The sequence below is a fragment of the Theropithecus gelada genome, chromosome 6, assembly GCF_003255815.1.
Source record: "Theropithecus gelada isolate Dixy chromosome 6, Tgel_1.0, whole genome shotgun sequence".
Taxonomy (NCBI): domain Eukaryota; kingdom Metazoa; phylum Chordata; class Mammalia; order Primates; family Cercopithecidae; genus Theropithecus; species Theropithecus gelada.
The window spans coordinates 151,273,010-151,292,192 of NC_037673.1; the positions used below are offsets into that span (position 1 = coordinate 151,273,010).

At 39.2% G+C, this 19,183-nt stretch overlaps 1 protein-coding gene across 2 annotated transcripts in view; it reads right to left on the bottom strand.

Annotated features, from left to right (window-relative positions):
- GEMIN5 (gem nuclear organelle associated protein 5) overlaps positions 1-19,183 on the bottom strand; it is a 49,840-nt gene that overhangs the window by 28,209 nt on the left and 2,448 nt on the right. Inside the window, exons 4-13 of one of the 2 annotated variants that reach the window (XM_025387282.1) lie at positions 15,851-16,002; positions 15,204-15,320; positions 13,713-13,845; positions 12,562-12,727; positions 10,957-11,169; positions 9,890-9,975; positions 6,556-6,642; positions 5,208-5,358; positions 3,161-3,234; positions 1,917-2,098 (exon numbers count right to left, since the gene is read on the bottom strand). In XM_025387282.1, coding sequence (XP_025243067.1) covers positions 1,917-2,098; positions 3,161-3,234; positions 5,208-5,358; positions 6,556-6,642; positions 9,890-9,975; positions 10,957-11,169; positions 12,562-12,727; positions 13,713-13,845; positions 15,204-15,320; positions 15,851-16,002 — 1,361 coding nt within the window. Of the gene's footprint in view, positions 1-1,916; positions 2,099-3,160; positions 3,235-5,207; positions 5,359-6,555; positions 6,643-9,889; positions 9,976-10,956; positions 11,170-12,561; positions 12,728-13,712; positions 13,846-15,203; positions 15,324-15,850; positions 16,003-19,183 lie in introns of both variants that reach the window. The other variant, XM_025387281.1, reaches the window with a different exon arrangement.

A 19,183-nucleotide genomic window follows, 5' to 3' on the forward strand; every position in this document is an offset into this window, starting at 1 on the left:
AAAGTAATCCCACTTCACTCATATTTAAAAATGGCTCTTATGACTACCTACTATGGTTTTCCCAGGCGCCGAAGGGGCCTCAATGAAACTTAAGGTTCTTAATAAATCATACCCATATGAAGATTAACTCATTATAGGCCAGGCGCAGTGGCTCATGCCTGTAGTCCCAGCACTTTGGGAGGCCAAGGCAGGCAGATCACCTGAGGTTGAAGTTTGAGACCAGCCTGACCAACGCGGCGAAACCCTGTCTCGACTAAAATACAAAAAGTTAGCCAGGCATGGTGGCGCGTGCTTGTAGTCCCAGCTACTTGGGAGGTTGAGGCAGGAGAATCGCTTGGACCTGAAAGGTGGAGGTTGCAGTGAGCCGACATTGTCCCACTGCACTTCAGCCTGGTGACAGAGCAAGACTCCATCTCAAAAAAAAAAAAGAAAAGAAAGTTAACTCATTAAGCATGGAATAGTACTTGCTAGAACACATACAGACACTGCAATTAGACACTCTAAAGTCGAAACTAGGCTCTATCATACATTAGCGATGATACTTGCTCGAATAAGTTAGTTAACCTTTCTGGGCCTCAGTTTAATCACTGGGAAAATGAGGATAACATTACCTATCACCCTCACAGGATTTTAAGAGTCAGGTGCAATCAAACACGGGAATGAAGAATATGTCCTGTGTTTGTGTGTAACACTCAAAAACTGCTGGAGGAAGTATTAAATGGCATAATGTTTTTGGAGAGCTGCTTAACAATAACTATAAAAAACTATATTCTTTTACCTAGCAATTCCACTTCTAGAATTTTCTGTACGAAAATGATTCAACCATGTTCATGAAAATATATGTATAAGGCAGTTTATTTTAATAGTACTTAAATTGTAAAAATAAATAAATAAATAATTTGAAGGTCATTCAATTGTGGAATGGATAAATTATGGTATTCCCATATAATGGAATGAACAGATAATTTTTTTTTTTTTAATTTTTATTTTTTGTATAGATGGGGTCTCACTACATTGCCCAGGCTGGTTTCAAACTCCTGGTCTCAAACCATCCTTCCACTATGGCCTTCCAAAGTACTAGGATTACAGGCATGAGCTACTGTGCCTGGCCAACAGATATTTGTTAATAACAGCAAAATAGATCCTTATGCACTGACATAAAAAGATGTCCATGATAAACATTATAAATTTAGAGAAAAAAACTGCCAGCAGTATATATTATATATAGTAATTTCTTTTTAGCTAGGAACAAAGATTATTCTTTCACACAAGTACACAGGAGGGCAAACCTATTAACATATACTAATGTATATACATATGTAGGCTATGACTTTATAAAATCTAGAGAAAATATGCAGCAAACTAGTAACAATGGTTATTGAATAAGATTTTATCTTATAATTTTTTTAACTTTTTTTTTTTCTTTCTTTTTTGAGATAGGGTGTGCTCTGTCACCCAGGCTAGGGTGCAGTGGCACAAATATAGCTCACTGCAGCCTCCAACTCCTGGGATCAAATGATTCTCCCAGCTCAGCCTCCCAAGTAGCTGGGACTACAGGCGTGCACCTCTAACCTGGCAAATTTGTTTTTTATTTTTAATTTTATGTAGAGACAGAGCCTCACTGTTTAACAGGCTGGTCTCAAAATCCTGGCCACAAGTAATCTCGCTGTGGCCTCCCAAAATGCTGGGATTACAGGTGTGAGCAACTGTGCCTGGCCAACTTCAGCTTCTGTTACCAGTTTTGTCATGTTTGAAAGAATTTTAAAATAAGATGAATCTATTACTTTTGAAACAGAAAACACAGTAAAAATAATATTTATTATAATGTCAAAAATAAAGTAAAAAGTGACATAGATTAGAATGGAAAGTAGCTGAACAAACAGTATCATTCCCAGTATGAAAGAAACCAAAGTTACCTATGACAGTCTTCAGGTTGTGCACATAAATGACTGCATTGTTGGAGCCAGAGGCCATCAGATAGCTCAGCTCTGGCTGGCTGCCATGCTCATGATGCCAGCTAATGGTATTCACAAGCTTGTGATGTTGTTGGATAGTACAGATCAGTTTCAGGTTGGGAACCTGAAATATTTCTATTGATCTGGAATAAGAAACACATCAAAACAAGAAAGATGGATGATCAAATTACAAGTTACAGTGCAAACAGTAGCTCCCTCATTCCATCAGTCAAGGAAAGATGAGGTAGAAAAGGATAACTCTTTCTATTACTGCAAAGATCATTCTCTCATAAAAAATCAAGTATAAAAAGTTATTCTCCAAAAAGTATAATCAGCTTTTAAAAATTCTAGCAATATCCTAACAATTCTTTTCTTAAAAAAATTAATTTTTGGCTGGGCGCGGTGGCTCACGACTGTAATCCCAGCACTTTGGGAGGCTGAGGTGGGCGGATCATGAGGTCAGGAGATCGAGACCATCTTGGCTAACACGGTGAAACCCCATCTCTACTAAAAATACAAAAAAATTAGCCAGGCAGGTGGCGGGCACCTGTAGTCCCAGTTACTTGGGAGGTTGAGGCAGGAGAATGGCGTGAACCCAGGAGGCAGAGCTTGCAGCAAGCCGAGATCGCGCCACTGCACTCCAGCCTGGGTGACAGAGTGAGACTCCCTCTTAAAAAAAAAATAAAACTAATTAAAAAAAAATTTTAACTTTCCACACTACCTCAGTGTAACAATCTCCTAGCATTCTAACGATGCTTGATAAAATTGTGTTCATCAGGCCTTCATGACAAATGATGATAGGGAGAAGCTAAAAGAATTAACAGATCAATGGCTGAATTAGGACTGTGTTACTATGATTAACATTGGTCAGGACATAGACCTAAAAAGCATTTCTGACTAGGCTTACTTTAAACAAATGGAGTGAGATTTAGGCAGTTCAACACAGGAGGTGACCGTTTTGTGATGCACAAGACAGCCAAAATACAGTGTAGTCAAATACTCTCAATGGACCGAAAATACCTAAATAATTCTGTAGTTCTCAAAGACACAGGGCACTCCCAGATCAGCAGAGGATATCAAGAATAAATCAAAATACCAAATACAACTGGGACTCCCCAGCTAACGTTACAGACGGTATTAGTCAGCTTGTGATCAAATATATGTGCAATCACAAATTTTTGTATCTTAAAGAAGCAAATACATACCCATCTTCATTGCCAAGAGCCATGATTTTGCCATCTGCTTTCCAACTTATCTCTGTGTGTACAGGCAATTTGTACTAGAAAGCAGAACAAACCAATCTTGATTATAAACATATCTCACAAATCAACAATGACAGCATGAGAAAAAAAAAACCCTAGAGTTTAAAAACGTTTTAATTATACAACAGCTATTCTTGTAAATAATCTACATAATTAGTCAAAGGATTACTAAGAACACGCATTCTAATTCTCATTTCCTAACTGGGTCAAAAAAACAAAACAAAACAAAACAAAAAACCCCCAAGGCCAATAAGTACTAAATGTTTACAATGCTTAACCTTGTGAAATATATACTTAATTAAACTGATCTGTGCCCATCAGCTTTGACAACATGGGGACCATGGGTCCTTAAAGAAAGCTATATAGACTCTCCTTGTTTTCTATCCCTTCAAAGCTTCTTTCCCTGAATCATTTCCCTCACATATCTATATGCTGGTGTTCCCCAAGGCTGCCTGGGCCTTCTTTCTTCTCTTGTTAATTGTCTCTTTAGCCCACTCATACATGCCCACAGCTTCTTCATCTATCATTACTGTGAAGGGATTCCAAATTTCTATTTCCAGTTCAGACTCCTAGTATGAACTTCTGATCCACACATTCAAGTGTTAATAAACTAAAAGTCTTAGGAACAGGACTTTTGTCTCTTTTATTCATTGCTGAATGTTAATGTTTAGATAAAATTAAAGACAATGAGGGAATATAATAGACAATTCAATTTATAACTAAATGTTAGTTTTATACTAGCCATAAAAGTAATGAGCAACAATATAAAAATGCTCACTGGGGCTGGGCATGGTGGCTCATGCCTATATAATCCCAGCACTTTGGGAGGCCAAGGTGGGTGGATCACTTGAGACCAGGAGTCCGAGACCAGAGCCTGGTCAACATGGTGAAACCCTGTCTCTACTAAAGACACAAAAATTAGCCAGGCTTGGCACGTGCTTGTAATCCCAACTACTCAGGTGGCTGAGACATGAGAATCACGTAAATTTGGGAGGTGGAGGCTGCAGTGAGCCAAGATCGCATCACCGCACTCCAGCCTGAGTGACAGAACGAGGCTCTGTCTCAAAAAATAAATAAGTAAATAAATAAAAATACTCATTTGAAAGGGGTAAGGAGGCCAAGGCAGGTGGATCACTTGAACTCAGAAGTTCAAAACCAGCCTGGCCAACATGGTGTAACCCCATCTCTACTTAAAAGTACAAAAATTAGCTGGGCATGGTGGCCTATGCCTGCAGTCCCAGATACTTGGGGGCTGAGGCAGGAGAATCTCATGAACCTAGGAGGCTGGAGGTCGCAGTGAGCCAAGATCATGCCACTGCACTCCAGCCTACGCGACAGAGCGAGACTCTGTCTCAAAAAAAAAAAAAAAAAGAAAAGAAAGGGTAAGGAAATCTCAACATTTAAGGTATGACTTTAAAAGACAGTTCTAGCACATATTGACAGAATGATAATGCAAATGTAATTAAACATGGGAATCTGGATAAAGGATATAAGCAAATTATGTGTATTATTTTCGTAGCTTTGTGTAAATCTAAAATCATTTTACCAGAAAATTAAAAACAAAATGACAATTTTGTCTTGAGTAAAACACCACGCAGTTGCATTGGGACACTATATTAATGTTATTTTTACCACGGCATCACTTTGGTGAAAGTAGTTGGCCTGAAAAGGATGCTTTATACCTAACACCTGAAAATTTATAATAAATCATTGTTGCAATTGAGACAAACCTTTTTTGTTTCTGTGGTTCTGTTTTTTTTTTTTTTTTTGCCTCATACTCACTGTCTGAGAGGTACTTCTTTGTTTTATTCAAGGATAAAGACTCCTAAGATACGTAACTCACAAATTCACGCACAGCCTTATAAGAATATTTAAGAAATCTGACTTACTATGATGATGGTAATCTCTAATATCATTTATTCTGCAGGATGGGAAACCCAGAGGGATCTGTGATGTAGAAAGAAAAGACTTTAGGACCACAAGAACTCACTTTGATTGAATTGGTGTCCCTGATGAGTTTGTTGATGTCAAAGGCTTCTCCACTAAGCTTCCAGGGGTTATGCTGTAAGACAATCCCTTCTCCTCCACAGCTGTACAAAGCAAGGGAAGGTCTGTCTCCTTCTCCTGTATGAAATAAGAAACTTATCAGTTTTGTACTTCACCAGCTTAACTATTTGTTGCTGTAGTGTGACTATATTATACTATATAGTTGTTTTAAAAGAACTATATATTTGAAACATTCTAATACACTGGAATAAAATCACTGTTCTTTCCATCTGAACACAGTTGTTGGGAGCAAGTAAAAAAACTATACTACTATAATTCTAGGTTAATTTATGTGATGCAACATATCTGCTTTAAACATTCTTCTGGTATTCATAATAATAGGGGTCCAAAAGCTGGGATCAGAAAACAAACATATATGTTCTCAAAGCAAGGCTTCTGAGAATTTGCTTTTTCTTCCAGAAATGAGTACTCTTTGGGAATTATATAGCACAGTAGGACTTTCTATGTCTTATAACAATGAGATGTCATGAAAGCAGTGATTTCCTTAGTATCACAGCAATCCTCTTAATTTTTAACAAGCAGTGATTCTGGTGGGTTTCTGTAAGTGCAAGTTTTACTTTTACCACCGGTAGATCACAAATCAAATATCCAGTAAACATTTGTTGAATAAATGAACTACAAATTCTAATGCTACTTGAGTTATGATAAATCTACTTATCCTCTCTATGTAATGCAATTCCTATAGGCATTTACAGATGTTTCATCATAGATGGTTAGAGAAAAGTTTATCAGAGACTTTTGATGAATACACTCATTTAAAAAGCTAAAAGAAAAGACTCATTACTTTAGGAATAAGAAATAGAAAGACAAGGCTCAGGGGCTACAAGAGGGAAAGGAGTAGAATGCTGAATTAAAGGCAAGAGATCATTTCAGAAACTCTAAGTTTGCTTTTCCTGTGGGTGAAAACAGATATTATTCCACTAATATACTGAAGTATCATTCTAATTCTGATAAAATTAACAAGTGACAGTAAGTTTTAGTGAAGAATATTAGACTGGGTATCAGGATCCAGCATGATAACTACACATACAATGAAAAAGTTCCGATCAAATAGAAGAAACAATGGTTTAGTGAGTTTGGGGAAGCTTCTTATGGGTAAATGGTTTCTCCCAGGAACTGTGATTTATCGTCTGCCACTACTGTCTTCATGAACCCCTGGGGACATAAGCAGTCAGTGCACTAGACCATTTATGACTCTTTCCATCTTTAATATTTTAAGATTAAACTGAAGGAAGAATACTCTCATATTCGTTACGGAATTGCTCAGACACTTACCAAGTGACATGGGGGGTACTGGTGGCCCCCAGGCTAAAGTATATACAGTCTTCTTATGATATGTGCTAGAAATCTGTGGAGGCCTTTAGAAGAGCGGGGAGAGAGAACAAACGGAGATTTAAACAAAAAGGCATAGTGAAAAACAGACCATCTTCTTCTAAAAGGTCCCCATTATAAACGTAACTACTAATAATTGGAGAAAAATAATTCAACAATATCTTGCTCCAAATGTAAAGTAATTATAAGATTTACATTTAAATTATATTTAAATATCAAATAATGATATTTACTACCCAAACGATTAAGTCCCAAACATATCTTACCCCCGCAAAAAATGTTACTCCTACCCATCTAGCCAGAACATATATTATCAACACCCAAATGTATTCACTTTACAGTCATATAAAAGATGACAAGTCATTTTAGACTTACTCTGTGCCATTAACATTTCTTAAACTGAGACAAGATTTCAGGGTAGAGAGATTTTCAGTTTGTGATTGTCTTTTAAAGAAGGCATACTCCTAAGAGTATTTCTGAAGGTTGTTGTGGTAATAGTATGTGATGTGTCAGTAGAGAATGCTTAACTTTGTAGGAAAAAACCAGGCAGTACTGTTATTTCTTTTACCACAAATTATCATACCACAAAATATCATACCATAAAATTATCATATTATTGTATGATTTTAGAATTCCAGAGCCTATGAATAATTAGCAGCTGACTTACTTCCATTAATCTGACAAATTTATAGTAATCATGCTAAAAAACAAATCAAAATTTCTAAAAGAAATTTATATTTTATAAACAGGCTAATTTATACTGTAGCATATTTCTTTTCTTTTTTTGAGACAGAGTCTCGCTCTGTCTCCCAGGCTGGAGTGCAATGGCGCGATCTCCGCTCACTGCAAGTGCCGCCTCCTGGGTTCACGCCATTCTTCTGCCTCAGTCTCCGGAGTAGCTGGGACTACAGGCACCTGCCACCACGCCTGGATAATTTTTTGTATTTTTAGTAGAGATGGGGTTTCACAGTGTTCGCCAGGATGGTCTCGATCTCCTAACCTCGTGATCCACCCACCTCGGCCTCCCAAAGTGCTGGGATTACAGGTGTGAGCCAACGTGCCAGGCCTTAAAATAGTGTTTTATTTGAGAGTTAAAAAAGGAAAATAGTCAACTGCATGTAGGTTCTACACGAGTACTTGGAGAACTGCATATAAAAAGCCAGGCACAGTGGCTCACATCTGTAATCCCAGCACTTTGGGAGGCTGAGGTGGGCGGATCACGAGGTCAGGAGATCGAGACCATCCTGGCGAACACTGTGAAACCCCATCTCTACTACAAATACAAAAAATTAGCCGGGCGTGGTGGCAGGTGCCTGTAGTCCCAGCTACTCCAGAGACTGAGGCAGGAGAATCGCTTGAACCCGGAAGGTGGAGGTTTTGGTGAGCTGAGATCGCATCACTGTACTCCAGCCTGGGCAACAAGTGTGAAACTCCGTCTCAAGAAAAAAAAAAAAAAAAAAAAAGGACAGCTCTGCAGTAAATGATTTTCACTCAGAAATGAATGATCTACAGAGGCTGGCCAACCTTTTCTGTAAATATTTCAGGCTTTGCTAGCCATGTGGTCCCTGCCACAACTACTCCACTCTGCTGTGGTAGTATGAAAGCAGCCAGACAGAATGTAAACAAAGGAGTGTGGCCATGTCACAATAAAATTTTACTTACAGACACTGAAATCTGATTTATTTAATCTTCATATGTCATAAAATATTCTTTTGATATTTCTCCAGCCACTTAAAAAGGTAAAACCATTCTTAATTCATGGACCATGGTTCACCAACGCCTAGTCTAGAACAGTGTTGTCCAATAAGGTAGCCATTAGTCACAGATGCCTCTTGTGCATTTAAAATGGGGAGACTGAGGAACTGAATTCCTATTTCATTTTAATTACTTTAAGTATAAACAGCCACATGTGGCTACTGTCAGGCCTGAGCCCAAGCTAAGCCATCATATCCCCAGTAACCTGCACGTACACATCCAGATGGCCTGAAGCAACTGAAGATCCACAGAAGTGAAAATAGCTTAACTGATGACATTCCACCATTGTGATTTGTTTCTACCCCACCCTAACTGATCAATGTTCTTTATTTTATTTTATTTTATTTTTTTGAGACGGAGTTTTGCTTTTGTTGCCCAGGCTGGAGTGCAATGGAGCGATGTCGGCTCACTGCAACCTCTGCCTCCCGGAATTCAGGCGATTCTCCTGCCTCTGCCTTCCTGAGTAGCTAGGATTACAGGCATGTGCCACCATGCCAGCTAATTTTGTATTTTTAGTAGAGACGGGGTTTCTCCATCTTGGTCAGGCTGGTCTCGACCTTTAGACCTCAGATGATCCGCCCACCTGGCCTCCCAAAGTGTTGGGATTATAGGCGTGAGCCACCGTGCCTGGCCCAATGTTCTTTATAATCTCCCCCACCCTTAAGAAGTTTCTTTGTAATTCTGCCTGCCCTTGAGAATGTACTTTGTGAGATCCACCCCCTGCCCCCAAAACATTGCTCTTAACTCCACCGCCTATCCCAAAACCTATAAGAACTCATGATAATCCCACCACCTTTGCTGACTTCTTTTCGGACTCAGCCCACCTGCAACCAGGTGAAATAAACAGCCACGATGCTCACACAAAGCCTGTTTGGTGATCTCTTCACATGGACATGTGAAACACTACCAAAGTGAACAACACAGGTTTGGATTCTAATCAAGCCTCTAGAGCAGCAGTGTACAAAAATAAACAATGTAAGCCACAAATATGAACGGTATATGTAACCTAAAGTTTTCTAGTAGCCATATTTAAAAAAAGCAAAAAAAAAAGTGAAATTTTAATAATGTATTTTATTTAACTCAGCAGACTCAAAAATATTATTTAAAATGTAATAAAAAATAAAATAATTATTAATGAGACTTTTAACTTTTTTTAAATATTAAGATTCGAAACTCCAGTGTATTTTACACTTACAGCACATCTCAGTTTGGACTTGGCACCTTTCAAGTGCTCTGTAATCACCTGTGGTTAATGACTGCTGTAGTGGACAATGTAGCTCTACACATAACTTCTGGTTCATACGAAATATAGGGAACAGGGAAATGAGTTAGAAGCTACCACAAGGAAATGACTGACAAGTCCAAAATGTGGAATAGTTTATCAAACAACTGATTTGTAGTCTTCAAATTGAAAAGCCAATGCTATGAAAAGGAAACTGAGGGATTATTCTTGAGCAGGGGTGTCCAATCTTTTGGCTCCCCTGGGCCACAGTGGAAGAAGAATCACCCATTTCTTACTTGTTGGAGTAGGTGTCATACAATCCCACTTTTCCATCATCAGTTCCAAAAGCTAAGCAACCTTCCTTGGTTGGGTGCCAGCACAGCTACAAAAAAAGAGTTCCCAAGTGAGAATATAAGAAATGGGGCATATAGTTAAAGGAATCCTTACATTACCCTTTAAGTATCCAAAGAGAAAACTTTCTTGCTCTGATTTCTTCATTATTTAAAGGAGAAAAAGGTTATTAAAAACAAAGTCAATGTCATCTGTAATCTTTCATTCAAAAAACCGACTGCAGATCTTGTATCTCTCTTTCCAGATATTTTTGTGAATAAGCTTATACACAATTGAAAAAACCAAATGAGTTCAAATACATAAATGATGTGCATTATACACTGTTGAGTGGGAATATAAGATTCTGGAAGAATTTAGAAAATACAGTTCTACTAATATTAAATAGTTTACAAAATTTGAAAAGATAGATCATAAACTGTCCACAGTAGTTCTCTGGATTATTCAAGTAGGGGACTGGAGTGGAGGGTAAAGTAGGAAAAAAATGTTTCCTTTCTCCATTTTTGTTTTGTTTGGTTTTCTTTTTAAACCATAGAAGTTTATTACCTTTAGATTCAGTAGCCAAAAGAAAGGTATCATTTTAGAGAAAACCAAAAAAATTACACATACCGTTTTGTAACCTGCTTTCCATGTTTTATAATTGACATTTTTCATAAATCATTTATATATCTTTCCATATCAAGGAAGAAAGAATCTACATTATCATTTTCAATAATCTGATGCCATTCCAACATGTGGTTATCTTATAACTTAATGTATTTTCTATGAATATACAGTCAGGCTATTTCTAACTTCTTACTATGAGAAAAAATGCTGAGATGAAAAGTCTTAATAAATTTAAACTCTGGAGGATAATGGGTTTGGTTACAGGATCCTTTTGCTTTCCTAGTTTCAAACTTCACTCAACATACTTTAAAACTTTTGATTACCAACAGAGCTCATTTAAATGAACAGGCATAAAAGAGAATTATTTGAAAAAAAAAAAAGTTCAAAACAAGCTCAAAAAAATCCTTACCGCTGTAACCTTGGACTTGACACCTTGCCAAAAATGTTTCACATCATAGTTGTTCTTTATGGAGAGTGTATTCCATACACGGATCATGCCATCCCCAACACCTATGGCCAAAGAGCCTATGTCCACAGAAGAGAAAGCCAGGCTGTATGCAAACCCACCAAGGGAAGGCAGGGTCCAGCAGCACTCCAGGGTGGCCATGTCCCAGCATTTTACCTGCAAAGATTAATGGTAAAGGCCTAAACACAAAGATTAATGGTAAGGGCCTAAACACAAAGATTAATGGTAAGGGCCTAAACATAAAAAAGAACAGAGAAACAAGAAAAAAAAATCTGATACGTGAAATGGGATAGGCTCAAAGAATGGGTAAGGATAACGTTTATGTCTTCCAGTAGGAATTGAAGAAAGCACTGCTAAGAAAAAAAAAAAATTAGTAATAAATTATGTTGCTTACAGGGATCTTAAAATACATTTATTTCCAAAGATGTCAAGTGAATTCAGGGTTACACAATTAATAAACCAGAACCCACACCTCCTGTCTCCAAGTTCGGGGGTCTTTCTGTCCTACTATAGCACTGGTAACCTCCTCATTTGGCAAACTCTAACAAGATGGCCTCAGCACAGTGGAAAAATCAAGGAACTGCTCTCTCAAAAGGCAAAACACCTTATCATACCCCGGGAAGGAGGTGCGGTAAGTTTTTAATCATCACTTGATGATTAAAAAGAGACAGGCTTGGGAGAAAACGAAGTCTACCAAATAATCCCAGTTTAACTGCAAAACAGTAAGGTAACAGGCTTTCAACTAAAGTCAATAGTCTCTGAAAGATTTCTATTCTGCTAAACTACAAACCAGGATAAACCATAGCATGAGGACCTAACACAGGGGTGTCGAATCTTTTGGCTTCCTGGGGCCACAGTGGAAGCAGAATTGTCTTGGGCCACACATAAAATACACTAAAACTAGGCTGGGCATGGTGGTTCATGCCTGTAATCCCAGCACTCTGGGAGGCTGAGGCAGGGGGATCATGAGGTCAGGAGATTGAGGCCATCCTGGCGAACACAGTGAAACCCTGTCTCTACTAAAAACACACACACAAAAAAGTTAGCCGGGCGCAGGTGGGCACGCCTGTAGTCCCAGCTATTTGGGAGGCTTAGGCAGGAGAATGGCGTGAACCCAGGAGGTGGAGCTTGCAGTGAGCTGAGATCGTGCCACTGCACTCCAGCCTGGGAGACAGAGCGAGACTCCGTCTCAAAAAAAAAAAAAAAAAAAAAGAAAAAAAAAGAAAAAAAACCCACTAACAACAGCTGATGAGCTTAAAACCATCCTGAGCCATGGGTTGGACAAGCTTGACCTAATATATCCTTCCCTGGGCAAAACTACCCTTCTTTATCATGTCTGCTTTAACAAAAAACCATTTTGGTGGGTCTTCACATTCTCCCTACATGTGAGCTATTGATATATTCAGTGCTGATCTGTAGCAGTAACTCTGAAATTGGAGTCAGGGGTGGGGTATTATGACTTGACAGGTGCTTTGAAAAAGCCCTCTAATTCCACCCAAGTTGTAAACTGCTGCTCTACAATGCTGAGTGAAAATAAGCAGCTCTTACATCTCTATCCATTGATGTGGAAAGTAATAGCTGTTTGTCATCCTCTGTTTGTAAAGGACATAAATTAAACACAATTCTTGAATGATTTTGCCCTTCTGATGAGGCACTGAAGAGGGTGTATTTCCGTCTCCAAGATTGAGTGAGATCCCATTGCAACAGTTCACCTCTGTGAAGGAAAAACATAAGCATTAGTTCTTTTACAAACAATCTGAAAACAAGTGACTGTTGAGTCACAGAGTCTAGGCTCATAGCTGCAAAATGATTTGTCTTTTAAGGAGAGAAAAACTGCATATTCTGAAAATACGCACAAAATATCTCTGGGAAGGCTGGGTGCAGTAGCTCACATCTGGAATCTCAGCACTCTGGGAGGCTGAGGCAGGAGGATAGCTTGGAGCCCAGATCTCAAGAAGAGCCTAGGCAACAAAGTGAGACTGTCTCTACAAACAATTAAAAAATTAGTTGGGCATGGTGGTACACACCTATGGTCCCAGTTACTTGGGAGGCTGAGGTGGGAGAATTGCTTGAGCCCAGGAGGTTGAGGCTGCAGTGAGCTGTGTTTGCATCACTGCATTCAAGCCTGGGTAACAGAGCAAGACCCTGTTTAAAAAAAAAAAAAAAATTAGCCACAGAAAGGAGAACCAAGTAGCCAGGGAAGACAGGACAGTTTATTATATAATTTCATTCTTCTTGAACCATGTGAGTATACTGGACTACCCTTTAAACAGATTTATCTCCAGTCACTAGAAGTAGGTAGTCAATGAACTCTGTTTACTGAATGGGTATAGCCATCCAACCTAAGAGAAAATATTATAACCATCTCCCCTTTCTACACATGAAGTGACTGAAGCTCAGAAAAGTAAAGGGTCTTGCTCATGAATACAAGGCAGTAAGTGACAAAGTGATTCTGAAATTTAGTTCTGACTTCAGAGTCCATATTCCTAACTGCCAGACTATACTTATTTGATCTTTTTACAGCTCTGTTAGTAGATAGCACAAGCATCAGTCTCACAATTTTTCCATTTCAAATGGGGTCCATCATAATACAAGCCTTGGCCATTATTTTCTCCATCCACAAAGAGAAACCTAGGAGTCCTTGAGGCCAAATAGAGAAACAAAACATATCTAAGAAAGCATGACCATAAAAGACTTACCCGAAACAGCTAGATACCAGCTGTGTTGGCTGATTGCTGGGCCAATGGAGTGTCAACCAAAGGCGCTCTTTAACAGTTGGGTCTATACCCCCTCCTCTTCTCTTCAGAAAGGGCAATTTCAAAATCATCACCCCTGCAGATTAAAAGGAAGGCCAATGGGCACTCAAGACAGTGAAATTACATGCATGACATTGCTGGCAGTTCACCATACACAGTCTGAGCTGTAAAAGCTTGTTAGTTTGGTTACTTAGAATTCAGATCTCGTTTTCCAATGGTTACAATTATAACCATTATAATGGTTATATTTTTAACCACTATAAATAGTGGTTAATACTAGTCTAGCTACATTTAGGTCAAATAAGCTTCCATAAGCTATCTTGACAACCTCAACATATTAAGAGTATATTTTCTTTTTTTGGCCAGGTGCGGTGGCTCACGCCTGTAATCCCAGCACTTTGGGAGACTGAGGCGAGCAGATCATGAAGTCAGGAGATCGAGTGGATGAGTGGGTATGCAAAATGTGGGACATACATACGATGGAATATTATTCAGCCTTAGAAAGGAAGGATATGCTGACGTACGGTACAACATCAACGAACCTCAGGGATATATGCTAAGTGAAATAAGCCAGTCACAAAAAGACATATCATATGTCTAATTTCACTCAAAGAAAATACTCAAGAGTAGTTAAAATCATAGAGCAGAAAGCAGAATGATGGTTGCCAGGGCCCAGGGGAGGGGAGAATGGAGAGTAGAATTCTGGAGACAGGTGGTTGTGACAGTTGCATAACTTTAGGGTATACTTAATACCACTTAAATGTACACTTAAAACTGATAAAAATGGCAAATATTGTATTTTCCACCACAGCTTAAAAAACTGCGAGAAAAAAAAATAAAATGGAGAAGCCCGCTAGAAAGAGAAAAGCAAGATTTTTACTATAAAGGTTATATTCCCTAATATATTATAAATATTCATTATGCCTAGAGTTTCTCTTAATTTTTAAACTTAATGAGAAAAGTTCTGTTCAAAGAGAAATTTGGGAACGCTAAATGATTGAGGGGTTCTATAATTTGGATAAAATGAGCTTTTACACATAATTCCAGGCTGGGTGTATGTTATTCTGCATTTGTGCATTAAAAGCTCTAACTCTTGAGATCTTTTCCATTCTCCTGGCCTAGGCCATATCATGTTCTAATATTCCTGTTTTTATTACAAATATTCTGCTCTCCATGCCAAATAGTGACCCTTCTATAAACCAAGAGGTCCTTGTTTTCTTCTGGAATGCATGGGAAATACTCATCTCTAAGGCCAGATGTTGAGAGAATAGAGTTTTAGCCCAGGCTCAAATGAGGAAGCAGAATTCTAGACCGAAAAGTGAAGAACTGCTCTCAGATAGATGACACACCCACAGGACAGTAAGACAGAACAAAAAACCCTCTACTTCCACCAGATCAACACAGGTTACATCACAAAAGAAAGATCAATCTTACCTCGGCCTCTAGAACAGCTCCAGATTCGAATGGTTTGATCTTTGCTTCCAGTGGCTAAGTAGCAGCCTTTTGTTACTGGAGCTTGTGCCACAGCATTCCCATTGGTAATTTCAGCTTCTTCTATGAGATAGGTAGCAATTTTGCTTTTAATTTGCATTAAACACGCACTAATATAAAACAATTAGTTTGCAAGAGTTCCCAAAACTTAGCTATCTCTTTCATAGGTCTGAACTGTAAAATTTGAAGTTTTATGTATAATTAAAATGATATAATTCAGCCGGGCACAGTGGCTCACGCCTGTAATCCCAGCACTTTGGGAGGCTGAGGCAGGTGGATCACCTAAGGTCGGGAGTTCAAGACCAGCCTGACCAACATGGAGAAACCTGTCTCTACTAAAAATACAAGATTAGCTGGGCATGGTGGCTCATGCCTGTAATCCCAGCTACTTGGGAGGCTGAGGCAGGAGAATCGCTTGAACCTGGGAGACGGAGATTGCGGTGAGCTGAGATCGCGCTCCAGCCTAGGCAACAAGAGCGAAACTCTGTCTCCAAAAATAAATAAATAAATAAGCGACAAAATGATATAATTGTACCCACTCTGTTCTTCAGGCCTCAAGAGTACTGAACCTTCCCTTAAACCATCTCTACCTGAAGTTTCCTCTTGGTTTATAGATAAACAATCTTCACCAGGCAGGGGACACCAGGCTATGGAGTGGATTTCATCATCATGGCCTCGAAGCCTATGAATAACTTCTCCTTTCTTACTGATGTCAATTATCACCACTATGCCATCCTTGTAGCTAAAAAACAAGAGTTAGAAATATTACTAAAAAAATGAAGACAGAACAGAGTCTCTAGCAAACATTTTGGCTTAGAGTTACCATTGGCGCATTCCTTAAAGTTAGGTGCATTTGGGGTGGCGGAGGAGGGAAGAGGACAAAAAATAATTTTGTTTTTTCCTTTTTTTAAATGTGCTCACCTTATGTCTCCTGGTTTTGTTAAAACCCTTCTCTCTAGGATCAAACTCTTGGCACTAGGTAATTCTATGTACGTTGCCTGGTACAAAGCTCACAGTGGACCATGATTTTGTTCTAAGGGAACTTTCATAGTTTTTGCAAGTGTCCAGCAACTTTTTTTTTTTTTTTTCCCCTCTCTGTTGTCCAGGCTGGAGTACAGTGGCACAATCACCACTTACTGCAGCCTTGACTTCCCAGGCTCAAGCAATCCTCCCACCTCAGCCTCCCAGAGTAGCTGGGACTACAGGTGCGTGCAATGCTCAGCTAATTTTTGAATTTTTTTTTACAGAGATGGGGTTTCACCATGTTGCTCATGGCTGGTGTTGAACTCCTGGGCTCAAGTAATCTACCTGTGTTGGCCTCCCAAAGTGATGGGATTACAGGCGTGAGCCACCACACCCGGCCAACTCTTCTAATTAGAGATAATTTTGTCCTAGTGCACTGGAAAATAATCTCTTTTTTAGAAGTGATACTACTTTTTTAACTGTGAACTTAACAAAAGTTGCAGAATTCTACACTCTAGACCTGCATATTCCAAGGCTGTCATTTTATGAACTCACAAGAAACTGAGAAATTCTAATAGCTTTTAAAAAATGAATTATTTCAGATACATAAAAAAAGTAATCTACTACCCTGCCTAAGAAAAATAATTACCAATAGAGCTGAAGCCCTCTGTACATTCCACCTCAATCAAACCTCTCTCCTTGCCAGATCTCTTCTCCTTTTCTTCCTTTATCCAGAGGTCAAACTCTATTTGTGAATCGTGTTATATCATTCCTAGCCTTTCTTTGTATATATTCCTAAATAAGATATAGATTTTGCATATTTTAAAACTGCATATAAATGCTATCATCTGTTTTCCTGCAGCTTGTTTTTTTCACTCATTCTGTTTGTAAGTCATCCATGTTGATACAAGTAACTCTAGTTTCTGGCCAGTCATTACACTATTGTATTAGCACTGCAGTGTGTGAATATATCAAAGTTTATTCATTTTCCTTTTGAAGGGCTTCCATTTTTTACAACAACAACAAAAAATGCTATTAATGTTCATGTACATGTCTAAGACAATTTCAGGTTTGATGCCCAGTAATAGAACTGCCAGGATGTTAAGATACATGCATCTTTATTAGAAAGTACAAAACTGCATTCTACAAAGTTGTTGTACCTATTCACACTTCCTACACGTTAGAGCATCTGACAGGGAAGAACACCAGCACAGCTTTATTTACTTTTTTTAAAAAGACAGACATACTAGAGTATGTCAACCTTTGAAGAGCTGGACTTTGAAAACTGCCAAGTTATGCAACCTAATTGTCAACAGATCAAACTATTTAGAAATCTGAATCAAGCTTTCTGGGAATAATACTATTTTGAAGATCCTCCCCTGACCCCTGCCTACTACCTTTCTGTTCATCCTCTCTAGCAACTCTACTGCAACGCTGCTCCCACTTCAAGAGACTGCCGATCCAGTCCACTTCCATTTTCACTATCACTATCACTCACCCACACCTGTCTTTCCATACTTCCCCCAACCCAATGCAGCACAGATTTCATGATCCATCACTATCATCGACTTTTTTTTTTTTTAAATAAGAGTCTTGCTCTGTTGCCCAGGCTGGAGTGCAGTGGCGCAATCTCGGCTCACCGCAACCTCCACCTCCCATGTTCACACTGTTCTCCTGCCTCACCCTCCTGAGTAGCTGGGACTACAGGTGTGCACCAACACGTCTGGCTAATTTTTGTTTGTTTTTTTGAGATGGAGTTTTGCTCCTGTTGCCCAGGCTGGAATGCAACGGATCAATCCTGCCTTACCACAACCTCTGCCTCCCAGGTTGAAGCGATTCTCCTGCTTCAGCCTCCCGAGTAGCTGGGATTACAGGCATGCGCCACCACACTTAATTTTGTATTTTTAGTAGAGACGGGGTTTCTCCATGTTGGTCAGGCTGGTCTTAAACTCCCGACCACAGGTGATTTGCCTGCCTTGGCCTCCCAAAGTGCTAGGATCACAGGCGTGCACCACTGCGCCCAGCCTAATTTTTTTATTTTTAGTAGAGATGGGATTTCACCATGTTGGCCGGGCTGGTGTTGAACTCCTGACCTCAGGTGATCCGCCAGCCTTGGCCTCCCAAAGTGCTGGGATTACAGGTGTGAGCCCCTGCGCCTTATCATCGACTTTTAAAACTACCCATACTCCCTGTCTCCTTCTCCCTCAAGAGTACTTACTCCACAAAGCCCCAAACCTGGCTGAATCCAACCATCTCCTTTCTCAAACAGTTTGGGTTTACTTTAAATTAACGGTCATGATTCTTTGTTTGCCACTCAACAGTGAACATTGGGCCTACGATTTTCCTTAGTACATTCATTTTCCTATTCTCTTTGACCATTTTCATACCTCTTTGCATATCCAGTTTCAACCCCATGGTGAACTTGACTCTACCACTCTTACTTATGCCACACTGAGAAAATCAGAAATCCCAGAATGGTTCCATTCTTCCAAACACATCTACAAATCTACCTGCACCTATTTCCATATTCCCGGCTGTTCTTTCTTCTTGTCATCTGAATCTAATCCCCTCTTGACTTTTCAGCATCACCCCTGCATTTATCATAGTTCACTCCTGCAACTAGCTCTTCCTCTTTTCAAGCCTTACTTCCATCAGCATAAAAACAGGTCCCCTGTATTTCCCATTTAATACTCCCTTGACCCCACCTATCCCCTCTGGCTTCATGTCTATGCACATTTTTACAACAAACTTTGTGAAAGAGTTGTTGTCTCTTTGTATACCTCTATTACCTTAGCCCCCAGTCTTTCAAGTTCACTCCAGTCAGAATTTCTCCCTCAACATTCTAGGGAAATTGCTTAAGTCTTCAAATTAGAGAAAATAGACATCTTTCAATGAGAAGTACATGAAATGGTGAAGGAAAGGGGGATCATGTGAAACAACCTTGGTGATCAATGAGGAAA